This window comes from Ursus arctos, unplaced genomic scaffold (genome assembly GCF_023065955.2).
Source record: "Ursus arctos isolate Adak ecotype North America unplaced genomic scaffold, UrsArc2.0 scaffold_16, whole genome shotgun sequence".
NCBI classification, from domain to species: domain Eukaryota; kingdom Metazoa; phylum Chordata; class Mammalia; order Carnivora; family Ursidae; genus Ursus; species Ursus arctos.
The window spans coordinates 8,053,258-8,076,536 of record NW_026622830.1 but is presented as its reverse complement, the minus strand read 5'-3'; the positions used below and the strand labels follow the sequence as shown (position 1 = coordinate 8,076,536).

At 43.9% G+C, this 23,279-nt stretch overlaps 1 protein-coding gene across 2 annotated transcripts; it reads left to right on the top strand.

The window, feature by feature from the left end:
* Nucleotides 1-9,097: 9,097 nt before the first annotated feature.
* Nucleotides 9,098-22,381, top strand: PFDN4 (prefoldin subunit 4). 2 transcript variants are annotated; one of them, XM_026503766.4, is made up of 4 exons: nucleotides 9,098-9,320; nucleotides 15,057-15,164; nucleotides 16,154-16,294; nucleotides 21,981-22,381. In XM_026503766.4, exons 1-4 carry the CDS (start codon nucleotides 9,297-9,299, stop codon nucleotides 22,110-22,112), a joined length of 405 nt encoding a protein of 134 aa, XP_026359551.1. In that variant the 5' UTR covers nucleotides 9,098-9,296; the 3' UTR covers nucleotides 22,113-22,381. The 2 variants fall into 2 exon arrangements, with proteins under 2 accessions (XP_026359551.1, XP_026359550.1); XM_026503765.4 differs by lacking the exon at nucleotides 9,098-9,320 and adding an exon at nucleotides 13,618-13,709.
* Nucleotides 22,382-23,279: the final 898 nt, after the last annotated feature.

Genomic DNA, 23,279 nt, shown 5'->3' with positions numbered 1-23,279 from the left:
GGTGGCAGTGAATGGGCATGGGCAGGGACTGCTGCTTCTTCCCCTCTTCGGCCTCAGCACCTGCCAAGGATTTTACCTGGAGACCACGGAAGCATTATTGATTGACAACATTGAGTCCCACGATGTCTTCAATTTCGTCCTTTGTTCATCGTCAAAAAACAAGCCAGGTTTCCCGGCTTAGACTCGTCCCGACGCCGCCTTTGAGGCCTTCCAAGCACATCAGTCAGGGGCCCCTTCTGTCTCCCTCCATCCGTTTCCCATTTGCATGTGGGGGCCCTCCCAGCTCCCGAGAATACTGTGGCCTGTGGCTGTGGGCTGTGCTGGTTCGGGAGGTGTTGGCTTCAGCGGACATCTCTTCATGAAGGCCTGTGTCAATCTGACACAAATGCAACCTATGGGTTACTTGAGTATGGGATTTATAAAATGAAAAGCATTGAGAATCAGCTCGGCATCCATAGCTGGCACTGGCGTGTGCGGTGACAACATAGCAAAGGGGATTTTCGCGCTCACAGCGGCCTAAGGGATTCTGCACCATTTTGCCTTTCCTTTTTTTTTTTTTTTTTTTTTTTTTTTTTTTTTTTTTAAAAACTGTGTATGGGTGGTTTATTTTTTTTTTTTTATTTTTTTTTTTTATTAATAATGATTTTTTATTATATTATGTTAGTCACCATACAGTACATCCCCGGTTTTCGATGTAAGGCTCGATGATTCATTAGTTGTGTATAACACCCAGTGCACCATGCAATATGTGCCCTCCTTACTACCCATCACCGGTCTATCCCATTCCCCCACCCCCCTCCCCTCTGTAGCCCTCAGTTTGTTTCTCATAGTCCATAGTCTCTCATGTTTCATTCCCCCTTCTGATTACCCCCCCTTTCTTTATCCCTTTCTTCCCCTACTGATCATTCTAGTTCTTATGTTCCATAGATGAGAGAAATCATATGATAGTTGTCTTTCTCTGCTTGACTTATTTCACTAAGCATTATCTCCTCCAGTGCCGTCCATGTTGTAGCAAATGTTGAGAACTCATTCTTTCTGATTGCTGAGTAATATTCCATTGTATATATGGACCACAACTTCTTAATCCAGTCATCTATTGCAGGGCATCTCGGCTCCTTCCACGATTTAGCTATTGTGGACATTGCTGCTATGAACATTGGGGTGCATATGGCTCTTCTCTTCACTACGTCTGTATCTTTGGGGTAAACACCCAGTAGTGCAATGGCTGGATCATAGGGTAGCTCAATTTTTAACTTTTTAAGGGACCTCCACACTGTTTTCCAGAGTGGCTGTACCAACTTGCATTCCCACCAACAATGTAGGAGGGATCCCCTTTCTCCACATCCTCTCCAACAATTGTTGTTTCTTGCCTTGTCTATTTTTGCCATTCTAACTGGCGTAAGGTGGTATCTCAGTGTGGTTTTGATTTGAATTTCCTTGATGGCTAATGATTTTGAACATTTTTTCATGTGTCTGTTAGCCATTTGTATGTCTTCATTGGAAAAGTGTCTGTTCATATCTTCTGCCCATTTTTTGATTTGTTTATTTGTTTCTCGTGTATTGAGTTTGAGAAGTTCTTTGTAGATCTTGGATACCAGTCCTTTATCTGTAGTGTCGGGATACAAAATCAATGCTCAGAAATCAGTTGCATTTCTGTACACGAATAACGAGAACGAAGAAAGAGAAATCAGGGAATCCATCCCATTTACAATAGCACCAAAAACCATACGTTACCTTGGAATTAACTTAACCAGAGACGTAAAGGACCTTTATTCTAGAAACTATAAATCACTCTTAAAAGACATTGAGGAAGACATAAAAAGATGGAAAGATATTCCATGCTCATGGATCGGAAGAATTAACATAGTTAAAATGTCCATGCTACCCAGAGCAATCTACACTTTCAATGCTATCCCGATCAAAATACCGAGAACGTTTTTCAAAGAACTGGAACAAATAGTCCTTAAATTTGTATGGAACCAGAAAAGACCCCGAATCTCCAAGGAACTGTTGAAAAGGAAAAACAAAGCTGGGGGCATCACAATGCCGGATTTCGAGCTGTACTACAAAGCTGTGATCACCAAGACAGCATGGTACTGGCACAAAAACAGACACATAGACCAATGGAACAGAATAGAGAGCCCAGAAATGGACCCTCAGCTCTTTGGGCAACTAATATTTGATAAAGCAGGAAAAAACACCCGGTGGGAAAAAGACAGTCTCTTCAATAAATGGTGCTGGGAAAATTGGACAGCTACATGCAAAAGAATGAAACTTGACCACTATCTCACACCATACACAAAAATAAACTCCAAATGGATGAAAGACCTCGATGTGAGACAGGAATCCATCAAAATTCTAGAGGAGAACATAGGCAGCAACCTCTACGACATCAGCCAAAGCAACCTTTTTCATGACACATCCCCAAAGGCAAGAGAAACAAAAGATAAAATGAATTTATGGGACTTCATCAAGATTAAAAGTTTCTGCACATCCAAGGAAACAGTCAGAAAAACTAAGAGGCAGCCCACGGATTGGGAGAATATATTTGCAAATGACCATTTTGCCTTTCCATGTCCTGATCATCTCGGCTGAATTTCCAATGACAAAGGAATCGCTTTCCTTTAGAAGAAACAACTCTTTGGGGTGCTTTGGGTCGGAGAGCAGGACTCTAGCTAGATACAGCAGAATTTGAAAAAGGAAGTCGAAATATGCACGGACCCTTTGTGAGGTGCCCAGAGACCCACGGTGGAGGCAAACAGCTAGGGATGACATTGAGATGACCTTGTAGGACTGCTCACTGCTACAATCTCAGCACCTCTGGGTCTGAGTCACTCAGGCCAAGGGCTCTCTTCCTGCTGCTTCAGGACTCCAGAGCCTCCTCGGCCAGGCTGCTCTCACCATCAGGAGTGGATTCTCCCGGGCTCCCGGCACCTGCCTCCACTGTTCCCTCCTCACTGGTCACCAGTCCTCTACTGGGGAATCTGCTTGGCCAGACCCAGATCCACAGGTCTGCATCAGAGCTTCAAGGATGCTAGGAAATGAATCTGACTTCCAGGATGGAGGGCTGACACTCATGACCTGGAAATGCCCCTAAATACAGAAAAAAGTATTCAAAAGATAGTAGACACCCATTCCACCACAAAACAGATCCTGTTAAGAGCAGCATCTAAGTGACAAGGCTGCCTGTCTCAACGCTAGGTGTAAATGAGGTTCTTGTTCAACGAATCACACCAGGGAATTTATATTTTAATTTGAAGATATGGTGTGACTGTTACTTCTAACAAGTTCTGACTCGTTTCTCAATATCAAAATTGCTATAAGCATGTACCCTTGAAATAAACAGGCTAGTTAATGTCTGCTTCGTAAAGGCCTAAACCCAATGCCTACATCTGAGGGCTCTGGAAAATGTGTTGCTTTTTGCCAGGTAAAAATTAAGGTAAGAATTCATACTAGTGAGAGATGATTGTATTTTGTCCCAAAGAGAGATTTCCATGATTTTGTATAATCTTTCTTTGCAGAGTGTAGACAAGAGTGTGGACAGTTCCTGAGGGGTTGCAAAGAGAAAAATAAAATGTCGGCTCCTGGAGTCACAGCGCCACCTGGTGAAGAAAGGAAGGCTTGTGCAGGCCACGAGTTCACATGGTCGCTGAGTGAGCCCCTAAAGCTAGATCTAGCACACACACACACAAAGTGAATGGAAATACATTCTAGACTCTCGTACGGTGTTGCTGAGTGAATTTATCAACAGCCAAACTGTTTTGCATAATACCGTATTAATCTCTAATTACACACTCATTCATTCACACATTTATTTATTCATTAGTATCTGTCAATCCCCTACTTCCCCTGTTGGCTCTGTGATTACAGAGATGAAAAAACAGGCATGGTCAGCTCCCCTTGGTGCTCCCAGTATAACAGGAGAGACATATTTCAAAAGAAAGTGTGCTAGAGAGGCTTATAACGGGGGGGAGGGAGAGTACGGCTTTTTCTGGATGGTGGATGTGTTTAAGAAAGATTTCTTGATGGAGAGACACAGAGGCTGAGTGTTGAGGATGGACAGAATTTAGCCAGGTGAAAAATGAACAACGGCCACTTGAATTGCAAGATAAGCAGGTGCAAAGGCCCTGAGGCAGAAGGGAGAATGGTATCATTCACAAATGGAGACCCAAGAAGATGGAGCATATTGAGGGGAAAGATGGTATGAAATAATGTCAGAGATAGAAGCTAGGAATTGGTAAGAAATCTAAATTATACCCTAAGCGCAAATGGGAAGACAGAGAAGAATTTCAAAGAGGGTCATGACAAAACCATTTACAAAATCGTTGAGCGATATATAAACTCATACTACACTACATCCCCCATCTCAGTAAGAATACTCAGAAGAAGTACAAGAGCGAGAAGGTAAGGCATATACAGTGGTAGCTTAGAAAAGTACCAAATTGTGCAGCAAGTGCAGAATTTAAAGATGGAATAGGTTAATGAGAACCAAGGAAGTCTCTAGAGGAGAGATTAAATCTTGAGTTAGATTTAAAGGCACCACTGGAGGTCAAGAGTCATGAAGGGACATAGAGGAAATTCTGCTGTTCGTGGCACAAGTGTGGGAAGGGAGTGACAAGGGGAGAAAGTAATCAGACAGCTTGGGGATTAAATTTTTCAGTAAGAGATAGAGTTCCTAATTTGTATCAGCTTTTGACTTTAGTAAACCTAGGGAATTTTTTTCTGATTTCATTAAGGAGAAAAATTTGGTGGTAAGAACATTCCATAATATGTACATATGGGGAGGTTTACTGGAGGTCACAAATGAGTGGGTGGCCTGTGCTTTCCATCTGTCTGGCATATGTGATGTTTTGACGGAAGGTTTCAACAACAAGAGACTTCACATTTGTAAAAAATCCAGATTTCAGGCTTTTTGTGAAAGGGGAACTGGGCACTGGGTTCCTCTTCCCTCCTGGACACACTTGCTTGGAGGTGAGGAGCTGTGTAAGATGGTCAGTTGGATGGCCAGGTTTATCTCTTGCCCTTCTCCTCTTTCCTACCCAAACCTTTCTTCTGTTTCTTTGAATGTACCATGATGGAAGACCTTAATTCGATATTGAAGGTTCTCTTCACTCCCCACACCCACCGCGCTGGGACGAGGGTCAAGCAGATGAGGTGCCCAGAGGTGGATATGTAAGGAAAGCACTCAGGTGCAGTACCTGGTCCTGTTCCCTTTTTGCCTGTTACCTTATTTTGCCAAAATATTAGCCACGTTGGCGTGAATGGCTGAGCTTACACGACCCTTGGGCGCCCCCTGCAGGCCCGGAATAAATTACCACGTGATAATAGGGTTGGCTCCTTGCTGCCCCTTACTCCTCCTGGCCAACGTGAAAGGTTAATCCCATCAAGGTTTCCTGTTCAAGTCTCAGAACCAGGAGCCTGGCGCAGAGGATGCGGATTTTGGAGGGCACTCAGGCACTTACTGCTATGAAATGAGCCCATCATTGCTTTGTGACAGAATCTTTTTTTTTCTTTCCCTTTTGATTTGTGACAGAACTTAAACCGGTACATGTCTGGAAAATTTCGTAGCTTACACGTCAATCCAAATAGTTGGGTGACAGGGGTTTTTCCCTTCAATTTTCCAGTCAACATACTTACCATTTCTTTCCTTGTATCTTTCTCATGAAGTTTTCATACTGGTAGTTACACAGTCTTTTATTATTATTATCTTAAGTGTTCTTTCTTATAGCTATTAATAACACATAGTAATAACACTCACTTTCTGACATACTATATAAATCATTTGTATATTTTGAATATGGTCTGTCTCCCATCACTAGAATGCAAACTGCATGAGGATAAGGACTTTTGTCTATTTTTCCAGCACCTGCCCCCCCCTTTAAAGATGTGTTTACTTATTTTAGAGAGAGAGATCAGAGGGGCAGGGGCAGGGGCAGAGGGAGAGGGAGAGAGAATCCAAGCAGACTCCATGCTGAGCACAGAGCCCAATGTGGGGCTCGATCTCACATCCTTGAGATCAGGACCTGAGCCAAAACCAAGAGTCGGACGCTTAAACAACTGTGCCACCCAGGCGCCCGAGCACCTGCCCTTCCTGATCCATTCAACATGCCACCAATGCCAGAGTCTTCATTGGCTACTCCAGCCAGACCCGAGCTCTTGCTCCCTAGTGCCCTTCACCATTGGTCCCAGGGCTGCAGCTCCAGGTGCTATAATTCTTGCTGATACCTGTGTGCCAACTGTAAGCTTCTTGATGTGAAGCACCTTGTCTGATTCAGCTTTCTTTTTGCAATGGCATCCAGCATGGTACAGATTTCTAACAAGCAAATGCACACACAGACCTCATTTAGATTGGCTAGAACAGAAGCCTGGCTGGTGACAAGTGCATATACCTGGAGGGCCTGACAGGTAAGCACAAGGAAGAGGCAGGTGGAGGTCTACAGGGGCCCTGGAGAGGACTTGTGAGCTCAACAGGCCTTACCTAATCATCGCCAGCAACAGCTGCCATGCAGAAAAGTACAGTCAAGGCCACCAGGACTTTGGTTTTACAAGCTTAAGCAGAAGGAAAAATCTGATTTTGAATGCAATCTCTCCTGATTTTCTTAAGTTGGTTCAATTAAAGAAAAATATTGTGTGGGTCAAAAAACTCACAAACAGGTCTTGTAGACAGGTCTGACATAATTCTGATACCTTTGCCTTGGTATGTGAGAAATTTCTTTGCCCCGGCCGCTTTCAATACTGTATCCTTGGATCTAATATTTGCGAATTGCACTATGACGTGACGTGGCGTAGGTTTGTCGTGGTTGAGCTTGGGAGGGGTCCTCTCTGCCTCTTGGACACGAATGTTTGAAGAGGCAGCCCACAGAATGGGAGAATATATTTGCAAATGACACTACAGATAAAAGACTGGTATCCAAGATCTACAAAGAACTTCTCAAACTCAATACACAAGAAACAAATAAACAAATTAAAAAATGGGCAGAAGATATGAACAGACACTTTTCCAATGAAGACATACAAATGGCTAACAGACACATGAAAAAATGTTCAAAATCATTAGCCATCAGGGAAATTCAAATCAAAACCACACTGAGATACCACCTCACGCCAGTTAGAATGGCAAAAATTGACAAGGCAAGAAACACCCATTGTTGGAGAGGATGGGGAGAAAGGGGATCCCTCCTACATTGTTGGTGGGAATGCAAGTTGGTACAGCCACTCTGGAAAACAGTGTGGAGGTCCCTTAAAAAGTTAAAAATTGAGCTACCCTATGACCCAGCCATTGTACTACTGGGTGTTTACCCCAAAGATACAGACGTAGTGAAGAGAAGAGCCATATGCACCCCAATGTTCATAGCAGCATTGTCCACAATAGCTAAATCGTGGAAGGAGCCGAGATGCCCTTCAACAGATGACTGGATTAGGAAGATGTGGTCCACATATACAATGGAATATTACTCAGCTATCAAAAAGAACGATTTCTCAACATTTGCTGCAACATGGACAGCACTGGAGGAGATAATGCTAAGTGAAATAAGTCAAGCAGAGAAAGACAATTATCATATGGTTTCTCTCATCTATGGAACATAAGAACTAGGAAGATAGGTAGGGGAAGAAAGGGATAAAGAAAGGGGGGGTAATCAGAAGGGGGAATGAAACATGAGAGACTCTGGACTCTGAGAAACAAACTGAGGGCCTCAGAGGGGAGGGGGGTGGGGGAATGGGATAGACCGGTGATGGGTAGTAAGGAGGGCACGTATTGCATGGTGCCCTGGGTGTTATACGCAACTAATGAATCATCGAACTTTACATCGGAAACCAGGGATGTACTATATGGTGAGTAACATAATATAATAAAAAAAACATTAAAAAAAATCTCTTTGCTTGCCAAAAAACCCACAAAAAACAAAAAACTCACAAACAAAAAATCAAAACACCATATCCTGGATCCAGTCAATGGATGGCCAGTGTTCAACTTGGTGTAAGGGAATGTGTTCAGTCACCCTTAGTGGCGATAGTATTCTTAAGGGATGACTGGCGATTTTCCTTCCTGACCCGCAGTCTCCAACTGGAGACCATTTGCACCATTGGCACCACAAGCTTCTTTCTTTTATTGGTCCAGACAGGTAAGGAAAGAACCAGAAGTGACATTAGAAGTGCTCAAATTTAAGGAAAGGAGAGAATGCTTAATGGAAGACGCGAAAGGCCCCGTTTGTACTTATAGAACTGGTTCTCCAGCTGGGAAAGAGATCAGCTCAAAGGATGCCAGGGCTGGGGAGAGGGAAGGAACAGAGAGGGTGACATACAGAGTCAGGAGAAGAGCCAGTACCCTGGTGGCCAGGAGTCAGGTCGCTGTCCATCTGTCTGTCCAGATCAATTGACATTCTCCCAGGCCATGACACTCTTGTCTTGGTGAACAGTCCCACCACCCAGAGCCCCTTGTACAAAACACTGCTGGCCCAACAGCGCTTACATTGTTCTTCCTTTTCCTTGTTTTCAGAAGCCCATGCCAGTTTCCAATGATTTCGTATAATTTAAAATGTTACTTGTATTAAATGTGGAATGGGTTTATTTATTAAATGAATTAATGTTTTTTTAAAATTCTCAGTTTTAATTTCTAAAATGGTAAATATCGATGAATATAACCTATGTAAACAGAAGATCTTTGGGGTCTTCAATAAGTGTTAAGAGTGTAAAGGACCCACCCCACCCCACCCCACCCCCCCACACACAGGAAAAGAAAAAAAATTGGGAGGCCCCTGTGTCAGGGTGTACGGTAATTGCTCAGTTAACATTGTTGATTAAATAAATAGGAGTACTTCCTCCTTTATACCGTGCGAATTATCAGGGCACATACATCTCACATCCCAGAGCCAAGGTCATTTGTTTTTATCTCTCTTTAACAAGGTATACCGATTTCTTACAAAGTCTGTGGCGTAGATGGAAGAGAACTTCCCTTCCGTCCCCTCGTGGCCCCGCCCCCAACACCGCCCCGCTGCGCGGGGCGCCCCCTGCTGCCCGCCGTGGGACCCTGGGGCCGTTCGCCACACCCCCCACTTTCTGTCGGCCCACAGGGCGTTGCCTGTGCCTTTAATTGGCATGTACCAAGTCCTTCCAGGATCTGTTTCCTCCCTGATTCCCGGACGTTAAGAATCACGGGTCGAAGATGCAGTAGGAAGGAATATGGGGACAGTGTTGTATTTGGGGGGAGGTCTGGGCCCACAGGGAGCGAGAGGCGGCCCGGGGCTGGAGCGCGCCCTTGCGGCCCTCCCCGCCGCGCGCCGTAGTTCAGTCCCAAGATGGCGGCCACCATGAAGAAGGCGGTGAGTGGGGCGCTCCGGGTGCGGGATGCTTGGGCAGCGGGCGGGGGTTGGCCGCCGGGGGCCAGGCGCGGGCTGCCTGGGGTGTGCGGCTCTGAAGCCCGGCGTGGGGCCCGGGGCCGAGGCTCCGGCCCTGAGGGCCGCGGCGAGGCCTCCCCGCGCCAGGCTCCCTGGATGTCTTCTCAGGCTCCCGGCCCGCCGAGGCGGGGCAGCCGGGCCGGGACCCTCGGGGGCCTCTGGGTCGCTTCTCGCCGTGCTGAGGACGGCCGTGGAGAGCCTGAGGACCCCGCGGCCCAGGCCTTGTCGTTGCGGTGGGAGAAGCCGAAGGTCCCATGGACTGCGGTTGGCCATCACGCTGGGCATATTACCTGGGTTGTCACATTGAACCCTCCCAAGTCCACAAGCATGGGTGCTACGGGCACCGTCCTTTGCAAGTAAGGAAGCAGAGGCCCAGAGTGGTGGAGTCACCTGCCCAAGGTCACACAGCTGTAAGGAGCAGAGCAGGACCCTGCATCCCCAGGTTATTTGGCCCCAGAGCGCTTGTGTGTAGCCCTGAGCCACCCACATCCATACTCGATGTTCCTGTGTCTCCAAGATTAAAACTCTGTATTTTGAGGATAGACGGCGGACCAGGGGCAAGAAGCCGTCTGTTTATTATCTCTGAGCCTCCCGGCAACTTAGCAAAGACACGGTTTCCTCCCACTTTACAGATGGAGAAACTTAACAGAGCGGTTGGTGGCCTCAAAGTGACTCAGCTAATAAGCAGAGCTGGAGTTCGAACTCAGGTTTTATTTTGTTTTTTCCCAAAGCCCACCTTTTATCCTACTAAGCAAGCTGAACTCCTATTTACAGCTTATGATTCACTGCGTCTACACAGGTGCTTAAAAATATCTAGAGAGAAGAAAAATAAAATGGGAAGGGGGCAAGGAAAGAATAACATCTGATAGTTATCGAGGCTTTCCTTTTTATTGTGCGCTAGGGAAGCACAGGTCTAAGCGAGTTGTATGCATTATTTTAATCCACAGTCCTTTTAGAGAGATTCTGCTTATCCTTATTTTACAGAGGAGGCAGCTAAAGTACCCAGCAAAGTTAGGATTCAAGTGAGCACAACCATTCTGACTCTAGAGCCCGTGTTTTTAACTTCCATGGTGTCTGATGAGAGTCCCCTGGCTAAAGGGATTTGCTTGCATTCAACTTCAAATTCCTCGGCTCTCCTACTCAGCAATATGCATAATCTGAGCCACCTGCTTCTGTTGTAGGGTGCAGAAAACCAGGACTGCCCCAGGCAAACCAGGGTGATTTGCTCACTCTGTTGGTCTGTCATCCACAAATTCTTATTGAGTGCCAGGGTAGGGGTCAGGGTTAGGGTGATTCAGATGAGTATGAAACTGTGAGATGCACGCTGCCTCTATCTTGTATTTTAATGGTGTTTGTTAGGTATGGTGTTTAATTCCGTAGATGATACTAGTTGTATCCACTCCCCCCCCCCCCCCCGTTTGACAGGTGTGCAAACCAAAGTGCAGAGAGATGAAGTAAAGGTTGAGGGAATGGTAGAAAAATGATTTGAACCTTGGACTTGGCAAAACTTTTGATTACCAACATATTTTCATTCATTCAGCAAACTTTTTGAGCATGTGATATGGCACAATTTCAGATTTAGGGGATAAGCAGCAATGAGCAATACTAATGCTTCTATCCCCTTATCCTCATGGCATTGTAGAACTTACGTTCTGGGGGAGAGCAGTCATTACTCAATAGTCACACACAAGACTAGAACTTACAGCTCTGCTAAGGACTATGACAGAAAGGACTTGTGACATGAGGGCTGGAGTAAGGTCTGTTTTGTGACCAAAGAAGGCCTTCGTGAGAAGGTGTGATCTATACGATGACATAAGGAGGGGAAGAGAATGTTGGAAAGGGATGAGGCATTCTAGAGGGGGAGTATCACCTGCAGAGACCCAGGGTGCGTTTTAAGAAAGGGTGGCCAGAATGGCAGAGAATCGGGGGAGGTTGAGCCAAGAGAGTAAATGAACATACTGAGGGGTGGGTGGCGGCCAGAGCATGAAGGATTTTCTTCTTTCTCTTAGTAAGACTGACATGACAAATGCCCTAGCCTCCTGCAGGTGTCTTGCAGTGCTGTGAACAATTTCTGATAGGTTAACTGCACATACACTCTGGCTCTGTGCCCGCCCTGGGAGCATACAGGCACGTCAGTGAGTGAGCTTGAAATATCATAGGGATAGCCCTTTGAGTTTAATAAAAACTGTTTGAATTCGGAGTACTTCACATTTGTAACACGTTTACATCCCAACGGGTCATGGCTTTTCTGGTGAGTGCTTAGGTGTAGTGGTTCCGTCCTCTCCTCTCCAACGATCTGCTTTCCAAGATTTGGTTCTTGGCCATCAGAGGACTGTGTTTGATTTCTGTCCCTGATCCTGAGTACAAACGTCCCCTCCCCAGAGGGGCCATCTTCGACTTCCCTATCTAAGGAAGCCCCCTTCACTCCTTAGCCCCCAGCACTTGCAACCGACCCCTGCAGCATTTTGCTTTCCCCATCACGTGTATCATCATCGTCTAGCATCATCTCGTTCACCTTGTCTTTTGCCCACTTCCTTCGCTAGAATGTGAGCTTACAGCTGTTCACGAGGGTCGGACTACGGCAGCTCTCTGGCGTGCGGGAGACATTTACCAAGTAGTTGTTAAATGAATGACTGTGCTGTAGGCGTGAAAAGTGAATAAAAATACAAAGCAACAATTTTATATCATGGAGACTTGGCGGACACCTTTGAAAAACAAAAATAAAGGCAGACTGAAATGGGCCAGAATTTCCTTCTCCTGGGCTTTTAGAACACTGATGGACTCAGCTGTCACCTTCTGCTGGTAATAGCCAGTGCTCAGCGGGGCAAGACCGACTGCTTCCCTTTCCTCTCATAATCCTGTAAGATGCTGAGTCTGAGGGAAAGGGTACAGCCAGGGTCCAGGGAATTTTAATTTCCACTTTGAATCTTGAGCTGTCATATTTCTCCCTGGCCTAGCAGAATTTTCTTCTAGATCTTTGTCTGTTCTTCCTCTCTAATGATTTTTTGGTAAACATTGTTCAGGAAGTAAAGCACTCAGCTGTCATTTATTGAGAGGGGACTCCGTCCGCAGGTCCTCCTTTTATCACCCATGCAAGGTAGGAACTACCATTTTACAGGTAACAGACCTGAGGCAGCTACAAAAAATTGAATCATTTGTCCAGGTTCCTGCCTGCTTGGATTTGAATCCATTTACTAGTTCGACCACTCTGTGCTGCCTCAAATAAAAAAATACCTCCTTCCTCTTTGAGTTCTCGTGACTTTGTGAGCGGCAGTGAGTGAGTACAACTGGCTGGCTTCTCTTAAGGCAGGAGTCCCTAACCTTTGGGGGTGTGGATCCCTTTGAGAATCTGAGGAAAACTGTGAAGACCCTTCCAGAAGAATGCACACACAGGATCTGCCATGCTGCACACAGTTTTAGGGGCTAAATGGACTTCTTAGTGTCTGTGGATCCGCAGTTAAGAATTAGCCCCTCCCCGCCAAAATGAAGCTTCACGCAATGTAGGAGTGTTCCAGAACAGTGAGATGAAAACAGAAGCCACTGGCATTAGTCACGGAAGGTGCTGACTTCTCACTTTTTGCTGTAAACAGAACTCCCCTGGGTGGCGTGCAGTTTAACCACGGACTTCACACACTGCCTCACACGCCGACTGTAGCCCTTAACCCCAGTGAGAAAACCACCGTTAAGGAAACAGACTCCAGATCCCACGTACACGCTGGGGGCTGCTGTGCGGTGAGGCTAGGACAGGAAACGCCTGCTTTGGAAGGATAGAAACAGGTGGCCAAAGTCCTTCACAACTTTTCAGAAACTGTGTGTATGTGAGTCTGATCAAGCAGGATTTAGATTCAAATTCAGAAACAATGTATTAGCCTCAGTTGTGTGTCAGGCCAGCCCCGTGGTAGTTGCTTTCATGGGAATTACCCTGTTCAAGCCTCAGGATGACAAGTGCATCTATAAATACATATTCAAGTTTTCAGGCCCTCAGTATTTAAACTCTGCAGGCAAGCAGGAACTCTCTAGAATTCTCCATTCCCGTTTGCTTCAGGAATTGCTTACTTCTTATGTAGGCAGAATCACTCGAATGCCAAGATATCTGAATGTGGACTTCCCTTTGGTTTCTATAGTGCAGCTCAGTGTTTCCCAACCTCCAGATTCTTAACAATCGTGCACAAGGTTGAACATTCACAGCTGTATGTATCGTGATATAAAGGATATTTTTCAGGATCTCCTCTGGGTCTCTGATGCTGAGCCTGATGGATGTCGAAGTGTTTGCTGTGTGATGAGAGTCCAGGACGGAGGAGGGCTGAGTTCCAGGTGTCTGCCTTGGTGTTCTGTCCACTGAGCTCCGATCTTGCTTGACCCAACAGGTTGTCTTTCAACCTCTGGAGAAATAAAAGTGTACATCTCTTATGTGACCAGTCACGAGAGACCAGGCGAACGGATGAGCCGTGGTAGCTGTGAATCATTACAGAAGAGCAAAAATAGTCTTTGTTGATGCTCTCTCTCTTTCCTCCTTGACAGTATAATCAAGTACTCTTGTTCTTCCTTTATAAATAAGGGGAAACTCTAAGGAGAATCCGGTATTCATTTTATTATTATTTGTTTAATATATGGTCCCCCTTTGAGAATCAGATGAAAGCAAAGGACTTCCCGTTGACTCTTACAAATGTGCGTGATTGCATGCGTGTGCACACACGCATTTTCACCTTCAATTTCTAAGACCTAGTGGACCTGTCTGGTCCCGTGAGTCAGCTTTCCTGGGTTGAAGTCGACTTCCACCACTTAGTGGCTGTGTGACTTTAGGGAAATTACTTACCCTCTCTGGGCCACACATTCTCCCTCTGTAAAATGGTGCTACTTCCGAATGATCCTACTTACTAAGATTTATTGGAGGATTAGCAGTGATGACAAAGCACTGAGAAAGTTCCTGATACATAGTAAGAGCTCAATAAATGTTAGTTATTTTATGACTTTATAGATACTGTATGTCATCTAAGTACTCTAATTTTATTTACAAATTTAATCACACTAAATATTTTTAAATATTCGATTTTAATCATTTTATAGTATATTATACCTTATTCTTAATTAAGACATGTAAACATGTTCTGTGTTAGAAGAAACATGATTTTTACCGTGTGTGGTATATAGCCTCTGAAATGCGTAGTAACCTTCGGGCCAGTGAATCATTTGCATTAAACATTAAAAACTGTCAGATTTCTGACAACTGCTCTAAACTTATGCAGGTTTTAACTCTGAAAGCAGAAACTGGTATGAAGCATTTACCAGAACTCACTACCACATCATTTTTGCTCCCCGGGTTATTTGGATGAAAAAATGTTCTAACTCAAGAAATTCTGCTCGGGGCCAAAGTTGGCTGACTTGATTCAGGACTTATTTTTAATTGTTTATATTTGAAATGTTTCTGTAGCTTAGGCATTGTTCCGTAGAATATCACAAGAGATGACGGATGTATGAACAAACCCTGAGCTGCTGGAGCAAAAACTTACAAGGCCTGTGTTTGTGATTCTCTGTACCTTCTGTGATTCTTGACTGTATGAGGGCAAATCGTTTATTGAATTATTTCAGAGTTATGTAAAAAGCTAACGTGTAACTTCGCCAGTAAAATTAATTCTACAAAAAATCAAAATGTTTTCTCAGGCTGCAGAAGATGTCAACGTTACTTTTGAAGATCAACAAAAGATAAACAAATTTGCACGGAATACAAGTAGAATCACAGAGCTGAAGGAGGAAATAGAAGTAAAAAAGGTATTAAAGAAATTATCTTATTTAAGAAAAATGAAAGGTCTTTATACTATGGCTTTTTTTTTTTTTTTTTTTTTGAGAGAGAGAGGGAGAGCGGGTGCGAAAGCAGGGTGTTAGGGGGCAGAGGGAGAGGGAGAGAGTATCCTAAGCAGCCTCCACGCCCAGCATGGAGCCCGATGTGGGTTTTGATCCCACAAACCTGAGATCATGACCTGAGTTGAAATCAAGAGTCAGACCCTTAACCGACTGAGCCTCCCAGGCACCCCTATTCTACAGCTTTTCAAAACTGAATTCAGTAATATGTGATTCTATTTCTCTGGGCTCTTTATTACAGATGATATAATCCACTGTAGTCAGTTAAGAAAAAAGACCTTGTTGAAGGGCTGTGTGACAATTTCAGCTTGTTGAGGGGTGAGCCTGGGCTGGCCTCTCAGAGAACATGGCTGGCCATGGAACTGCTGCCATTTCCAGGGACCCCAGAACCCGCCGCCGCCTCCAGCAGGGGCCACCCCGGGCCCTGCCTGCCCCGCACGTCAGGCCTGTGCCCAGGCTCTCCGTGGGTGACCGTCTGAGCTGAGGTGCAGTTCAAGGGCAGCTGACTGGTGGAATTTAAGTTCATAGCTGCTTTCATCCTCTCATCAGGCGAGGCTGAGAAATGGCGGTTTGTTCTGTTTCCGTTCTGCCGCAGGAAGGCAGAATTCACCCGGTGGGAACTGCTAGGGTAGGAGGACATTTTGAGCGGCCGCAGATGCCCACTGTCCCCCACCGGTGCTCGTAGCAATGTGGAAGGAGCTAGAGGACAATGAGTTAGTTCTTGAGCGCTTCCTTAGGAAATGCCATCGAGAAATGTAAGAAAGTCTTATGTTAGTGCGATGATACCTTTGCGAAAGGGTCTTTCACAGAGTTGATGTCCCCAAATTAAAATTGGCTACTCACCTCTATAAGGGAACTTTGAGTGTGCTTTTCATTGCTGTTTGCTTTTGTGTTTCTAGAAACAACTCCAGAATTTAGAAGATGCTTGTGAGGATATCATGCTTGCAGATGATGATTGCTTAATGATACCTTATCAAATTGGTGATGTTTTCATTAGCCATTCTCAAGAAGAAACACAGGAAATGTTAGAAGAAGCAAAGGTATGGTGGAGTCTTTCCCTGGGTGAGGGAGGCTAACGCTCCTGTGAGGGTGTGTGTTATAAAGAACACGCAGTTCTAGGTGTAGGGAAATAACGGGTGCTAGGTAACAGTACTCCACGGGTTTTTACAACGTCCCAGGCATGCCGTGAGAGCCTTGCAGGCATGATCTTATTCAGTCCTGACAAGGGCTCTGAGATTGGGACGGTTCATCCCAATTTAGAATTGAAGGGTAGAGGCTAGGAAAGGTCAGGGGACTTACTCAAGGTGACACAGAGGGAGTGGCCTTTCGACTGCAGAACCCATGCTCTAAACTAACTGTGGGGAAACTGTAGAATATTATAAGGTAGAAAAGGAAAATGGCCTGTGATCCTATTACCCAGAAGTAATCATCCATAATGAACATTCTCATTGGTTCTTTTATGTTTTCACCTTCTCTTTTCTCTGTGTAGGTTTGCTTCCCATTTTGGTCAGTCAGCCTCCCACCAGAAGTATTTTCTTGTTCTATTTAATGTTCATTTGCCCAACAAATCTTCATCGGGGGCCTGCTCTGGGGCAAGCACACATGCTTTAAAACCATCATTTTTGACAACTGTTGGAGGTGATGCTGGTGGACACCAATTCTGTTCACTGCCCTCCTGTTGTTAGCATGCATTTGTTTCCAGTATTTTCCTGCAGTAATGCTGCAGTGAGCATTCTTACACCTGAGTCTTTTTCACATTTAGGAAATTCTTTTAAGGAAATAACCAGACAGGTGGCCTTCCTGGGTCAGAGTATGGATTTATTGACAACATTTGAGGCATCTGAGACATGATATGAAATTAGTTTCCGACTCATACGCCGTCCAACTCTCTGAAAGGAGCAGTCACATTGTGCATGAGAAGCTGATGGCAATCAAACATTTTCTAATTCTTTTGCAGTTTGCTTAATTAATCTGGATATTACTTAAAATGTTAGTCTTCCTTCTTCAAATGTCATAGAAAGCAATAATTCCTCCGAATTAAACCCATATTTAATAAACCATGGGAAGAATTAACATTTTTACTCCTGAGTCTTCCTATGCAGAAACATTGGTGTTTCCCCTTGTGTTTAAATCTTTTCTTTCACAGTAAAATTTTATAATTTTATTCTTTTTTACCCATCCTAACCATCTTGTGGGAAGTATTTCAAGATAGTTCATGGTTTTTGTCACTGCTGTGAACATGCCACCCTCCCCCCCCCCCCAGCTAGTGAACCTTTATTCTGTTATTCATTCATTCATTCATTCATTCATTCATTCATTCCAGAAGTATTTGTTGAGTGCTTACTCTGTATCAGGGTATGCCATGAACTGGGGCACGGCGGGGGGGCGGGCTGCGGGGGGGGGGGGGCTGGTTCCTGCCTGCAGGGAGTAGATAGTGTAAATGGAAGGAGAGAGTTCAGCAAGCATAACCAGTAATGAGTGGAAGGTGGTGTGGGCCTAGAGGTGCGTAAGAACATAGAGCAAAGGAGTGCACGTGGTCAGGAGGGGCTCTCTGGGAAGGAAGCGACTCAGCAGTAAGTGGGTACTCGCCAGAATGGGGGACAGGGTGTTCCAGACTGATGTACGATGGTCGTGTGTAAATGGTCATAGAAAGATCATGGCACAAAACACAACTGAGAGAAGTTCTAATTTGCTGGAGATTCGGGAGCATCTGAAATTGTGGCCACATCTTGAAGAACTCTGTCCATCGAGTTGATAAGTTGACTTGACTTTCGCAGGGGTCAGCAAACATTCTGTGCCGGGCCAGACGGCAGATATCGCAGGCTTTGTGGGCCACCCGGGCTCTGTCACAACTGCTGTGAAAGCAGGATGTGTAAATGCGTGCCTATGGCCGCGTTCCAGGAAAACTGCATGAACAAGCATCAGGCTAGGTCTGGCCTGTGGGCTGCAGTTTTTGCTCACCTGGCCCTAAGGCGAAGAGGAGCCTTTCAGGGGCTTTTAAGAAACGAGTGATGCATGATAGGACTTGTGCTTTTATTTTATTTATTTATTTATTTATTTATTTATTTATTTATTTATTTAAAAGATTTTATTTATTTATTTGACAGAGACAACCAGCGAGAGAGGGAACACAAACAGGGGGAGTGGGAGAGGAAGAAGCAGGCTCCTAGCGGAGGAGCCTGATGTGGGGCTCGATCCCAGAGCACCGGGATCACGCCCTGAGCAGAAGGCAGACACTTAATGACTGTGCCACCCAGGCGCCCCAGGACTTGTGCTTTTAAAATAATTTTCCTGCATGTTATAATCTCACTCATGAACTGAGTTTTCTGGATAGAGAAGTTTTATCTCCTTTCTAATAGCTGTACAACTTTCTTTTTTTTTTTTTAAGATTTTTTTGATTTATTTGACAGAGAGAGAGACAGCCAGCGAGAGAGGGAACACAAGCAGGGGGAGTGGGAGAGGAAGAAGCAGGCTCCCAGAGGAGCAGGGAGCCTGATGCGGGGCTCGATCCCAGAACCCTGGGATCACGCCCTGAGCTGAAGGCAGATGCTTAACGACTGAGCCACTCAGGCGCCCCTGTACATCTTATTTCTGTTTCTTGCAATGTGGTTCTCAAACTTTTAGCATGTGTCAGAGTCCCCCAGAGGCCTTGTTGAAAATTCCAATCACTGACATCCCAAGAATTTCCAAATCAGGAGGCCTGGAGTGCAGCCCCAGAATTTGGGTTTCTAACAAGTTTCCAAGTGATCTGGGGGCTGTACTTTGAGATTCATCCGCCAGATTTCTAAAAGAATAACATTGTCAATACTAGGCATTCTTCCCTTCTTCCTGATGTTAATGTCATGTGTGTGACTTAGTATTTTTTTGGTCATGTTTAGGAAAAATCCTTTTTTTTTTTTTAAGATTTTATTTATTAGTGAGAGAGAAAGAGCGAGCATGAGCAGGGGGCAGAGGGAGAAGCTGGCTCCCCACTAAGCAAGGAGCCCTATGTGGAACTCAATCCCAGGACCCTGGGATCATGACTGGAGCCGAAGGCAGACACTTAACCCACTGAGCCGGCTGGAGAAATCCTTTTTTTGATCCTGGCCAGGAAGCAACTTCTGCGTTCCCTGCATTTCATGTGGGCAGCGCTGCTCTGTGGCCCTTGTTAGCACTCCCTCTCAAAGTGGCTCCAGGGACCACGCAGTTGGTGAAAATTTCTCCCAGATTCTGACTCTAAGTTGTTATTCTTTTTTTAAAATAAATTTTTATTATGATATGTTAGTCACCATACAGTACATCACTAGTTTTTGATGTAGTGTTCCATGATTCATTGTTGGCGTATAACACCCGTGCTCCATGCAATACGTGCCCTCCTTAATACTCATCACCAGCCTAGCCGCATCCCCCATGCCCCTCCCCTCTGAAACCCTGTTTGTTTCCCAGAGTCCTTAGTCTCTCGTGGTTCATTCCCCCTTCTGATTACCCCCCTTCATTCTTCCCTTCCTTCTCCTGCCAATCTCCCTGCTATTCCTTATGTTCCATAAATGAGTGAAACCATATGATAATTGTCTTTCTCTGCTTGACTTATTTCACTTAGCATAATCTCCTCCAGTCCCATCCATGTTGCTGCAAATGTTGGGTGATCGTTCTTTCTGATGGCTGAGTAATATTGCATTGTATATATGGACCACATCTTCTTTATCCATTCGTCTGTCGAAGGGCATCTAGGCTCCTTCCACAATTTAGCTATTGTGGACAATGCTGCTATGAACATTGGGGTGCATATCACCCTTCGCTTCACTATGTCTGTGTCTTTGGGGTAAATACCCAGTAGAGCAATTGCTGGGTCATAGGGTAGCTCAATTTTTAACTTTTTAAGGGACCTCCACACTGTTTTCCAAAGTGGCTGTACCAACTTGCATTCCTACCAACAGTGTAAGAGGGCTCCCCTTTCTCCACATCCTCTCCAACATTTGTTGTTTCTTGCCTTGTCAATTTTTGCCTTTCTAACTGGCGTAAGGTGGTATCTCAATGTGGTTTTGATTTGAATTTCCCTGATGGCTAATGATTTTGAACATTTTTTCATGTGTCTGTTAGCCATTTGTATGTTTTCATTGGAAAAGTGTCTGTTCATATCTTCTGCCCATTTTTTTGATTTGATTATTTGTTTCTCGTGTATTGAGTTTGAGAAGTTCTTTGTAGATCTTGGATACCAGCCTTTTATCTGTAGTTTCATTGGCAAATATATTCTCCCATTCTGTGGGTTGCCTCTTTGTTTTGATGACTGTTTCCTTTGCTGCGCAGAAACTTTTTATCTTGATGAAATCCCGAAAGTTCATTTTTTCTTTTGTTTCTCTTGCCTTTGGAGATGTGTCATGAAAGAAGTTGCTGTGGCCAGTGTCAAATAGGTTACAGTCTATGTTCTCCTCTATGTTTTTGATGGATTCCTGTCTCACTTCGAGGTCTTTCATCCATTTGGAGTTTATCTTTGTGTACGGTGTGAGAGAGTGGTCCAGTTTCATTCTTTTGTATATAGCTGTCCAATTTTCGCAGCACCATTTATTGAAGAGACTGTCTTTTTTCCACTGGATGTTTTTTCCTGCTTTGTCAAAAATTAGTTGACCATAGAGCTGAGGGTCCATTTCTGGAGTCTCTGTTCTGTTCCACTGGTCTATGTGTCTGTTTTTGTGCCAGTACCATGCTGTCTTTGTGATCACAGCTTTGTAGTATAGCTTGAAATCAGGCAACGTGATGCCCCCAGCTTTGTTTTTCTTTTTCAACATTTCCTTGGCAGTTTGGGGTCTTTTCTGGTTCCACACAAATTTTAGGATTGTTTGTTCCAGCTCTTTGAAAAATGTCATTGGTATTTTGATAGGGATGGCGTTGAAAGTGTATATTGCTCTGGGTAGCATAGACATTTTAACTATGTTTATTCTTCCGATCTATGCGCATGGAATGTTTTCCCATCTTTTTGTGTCTTCTTCAGTGACTTTCATCAGTGTTCTGTAGTTTCTAGAGTATAGATCCTTTACCTCTCTGGTTAAGTTTATTCCGAGATATCTTAAGGTTTTTGGTGCTATTGTGAATGGAATGGATTCCCTAATTTCTCTTTCTTCAGTCTCATTGTTCATGTATAGAAATGCAACTGATTTCTGAGCATTGATTTTGTATCCCGCCACATTACTGAATTGTTCTATGAGTTCTAGTAATTTGTGGGTGGAGTCTTCTGGGTTTTCCATATAAAGTATCATGTCATCTGCGAAGAGAGAGTTTGACTTCTTCTTTGCCAATTTGAATACCTATAAGTTGTTATTTTTAATTAGCGGTGGTCGTGTGAATTTTTATCCTTTCTTCTAGTTTCGTAGTTATTTTTGTGGGAAGTTGGAAGAGGCTGTATTAGAAGCCAGGCCTTTGATAAACTGTTTACCAGAAGTGTTTGTATAGAGGTTCTCTATTAGGGTGTGATAATTTAGGAATTAATTTTCTTTTATCCATTTTGTTTTTTAAATCAGCAAAAACTGGGAAGACAGGCTTGATTTGTTCTATAATAAGCAGATATCAATCATGAATTAAAAATGGCCACATTCAGACTTTTGGTTTAGATTTAATTAATCAGTGTTCTCTAGCTGCCTGTCCCAAGTTTAGAAAGTTTGACCTAAAATTCTTCCCAAATATTATTTCATGCACAGATGCTCAGAAACCATCCATTGAACAGGATTAATTTAAACAATTTTTTTCCCCCAGAAAAATCTGCAAGAAGAAATCGATGCCTTAGAAGCCAGAGTGGAGTCAATTCAGCGAGTGTTAGCGGATCTGAAAGTTCAGTTATATGCAAAATTCGGAAGCAACATAAACCTCGAAGCTGATGACAGTTAAACATTTTATAATACTTTTTTTTTAATTTGTTTAATAAACTTGAATATTGTTTAAAATGATAATTTCCCTTCTTCAAATGATATGGAAAGCAAAACTTTCTTTTTTTAAAATTTTCATTTATTTAATGGAAACTTGCCTATTTTCACATGTCTTGCTTATTTATTTTATATTTTTAAAAGAAGACAGTATTCATCTATGTATTTTGCATAACAATTCTATCAAGTGTAGGGGCTTTATGTCATGTTATTAAAATCGGTTGAGCAACCTTTTATGTTTCTATATTATCATTTAGAATATGTGTTGCAGTTCTTATTTCTAAGAAAAGTGAACGGTTGGGTCGTGTTTATATATGTCTCTTCCAGCTGCTATTTAGAGGTGGTGAAAGCACTTTAGAAACCACTGTATCTGTCTACCACCAAAACTTTGTCAGACACTAAAAACAAGTACATATTGCATTTAAATTTATGTACTAAATGTTCTATCTAGATGCATTTCACGTGTCTCTTACATAGATATCAGTGTCCTAGATCTTGGTTAAAAGAACCAGATGGTGCTGAGACATGTTGGGGCATGTTGCGTTTCATACATAAAGCAGAATGCAAAGGACTATTTTAGAAACCCAAGAAATGTATCAAGAGGAAGAAATTTTTAGGGTTTTCTTTATTATAAATTTTTTTTAAAGATTTTTTATTTATTTATTTGACAGAGATAGAGACAGCCAGCAAGAGAGGGAACACAAGCAAGGGGAGTGGGAGAGGAAGAAGCGGGTTCCCAGCGGAGGAGCCTGATGTGGGTCTCGATCCCACAACGCCGGGATCACTCCCTGAGCCGAAGGCAGACGCTTAACGACTGAGCCACCCAGGCGCCCCTCTTTATTACAAATTTTAAACTTTATTGTAGAGCTTTGTAATTAATTGGGATTTATACTGATAATGATGTGGAAGCTAAGCAGCTATGTATTTAAAGATAAGGGTTTTTTCTTAAAAAGTACATTTACCCCCCCCTACTATTCTCCCCTCTCTGCCTCCCCCCCCCCCCCAGGATACACATCTTGGGATTTGGAAAGACCTAAGTTTCTTAACTTTCCAGCAGATGGCACTAATACACCAAAATACCAATGGAAGGCTCATAACACAAAAATGGGGCTATTTCTAGGACCAGGTATAC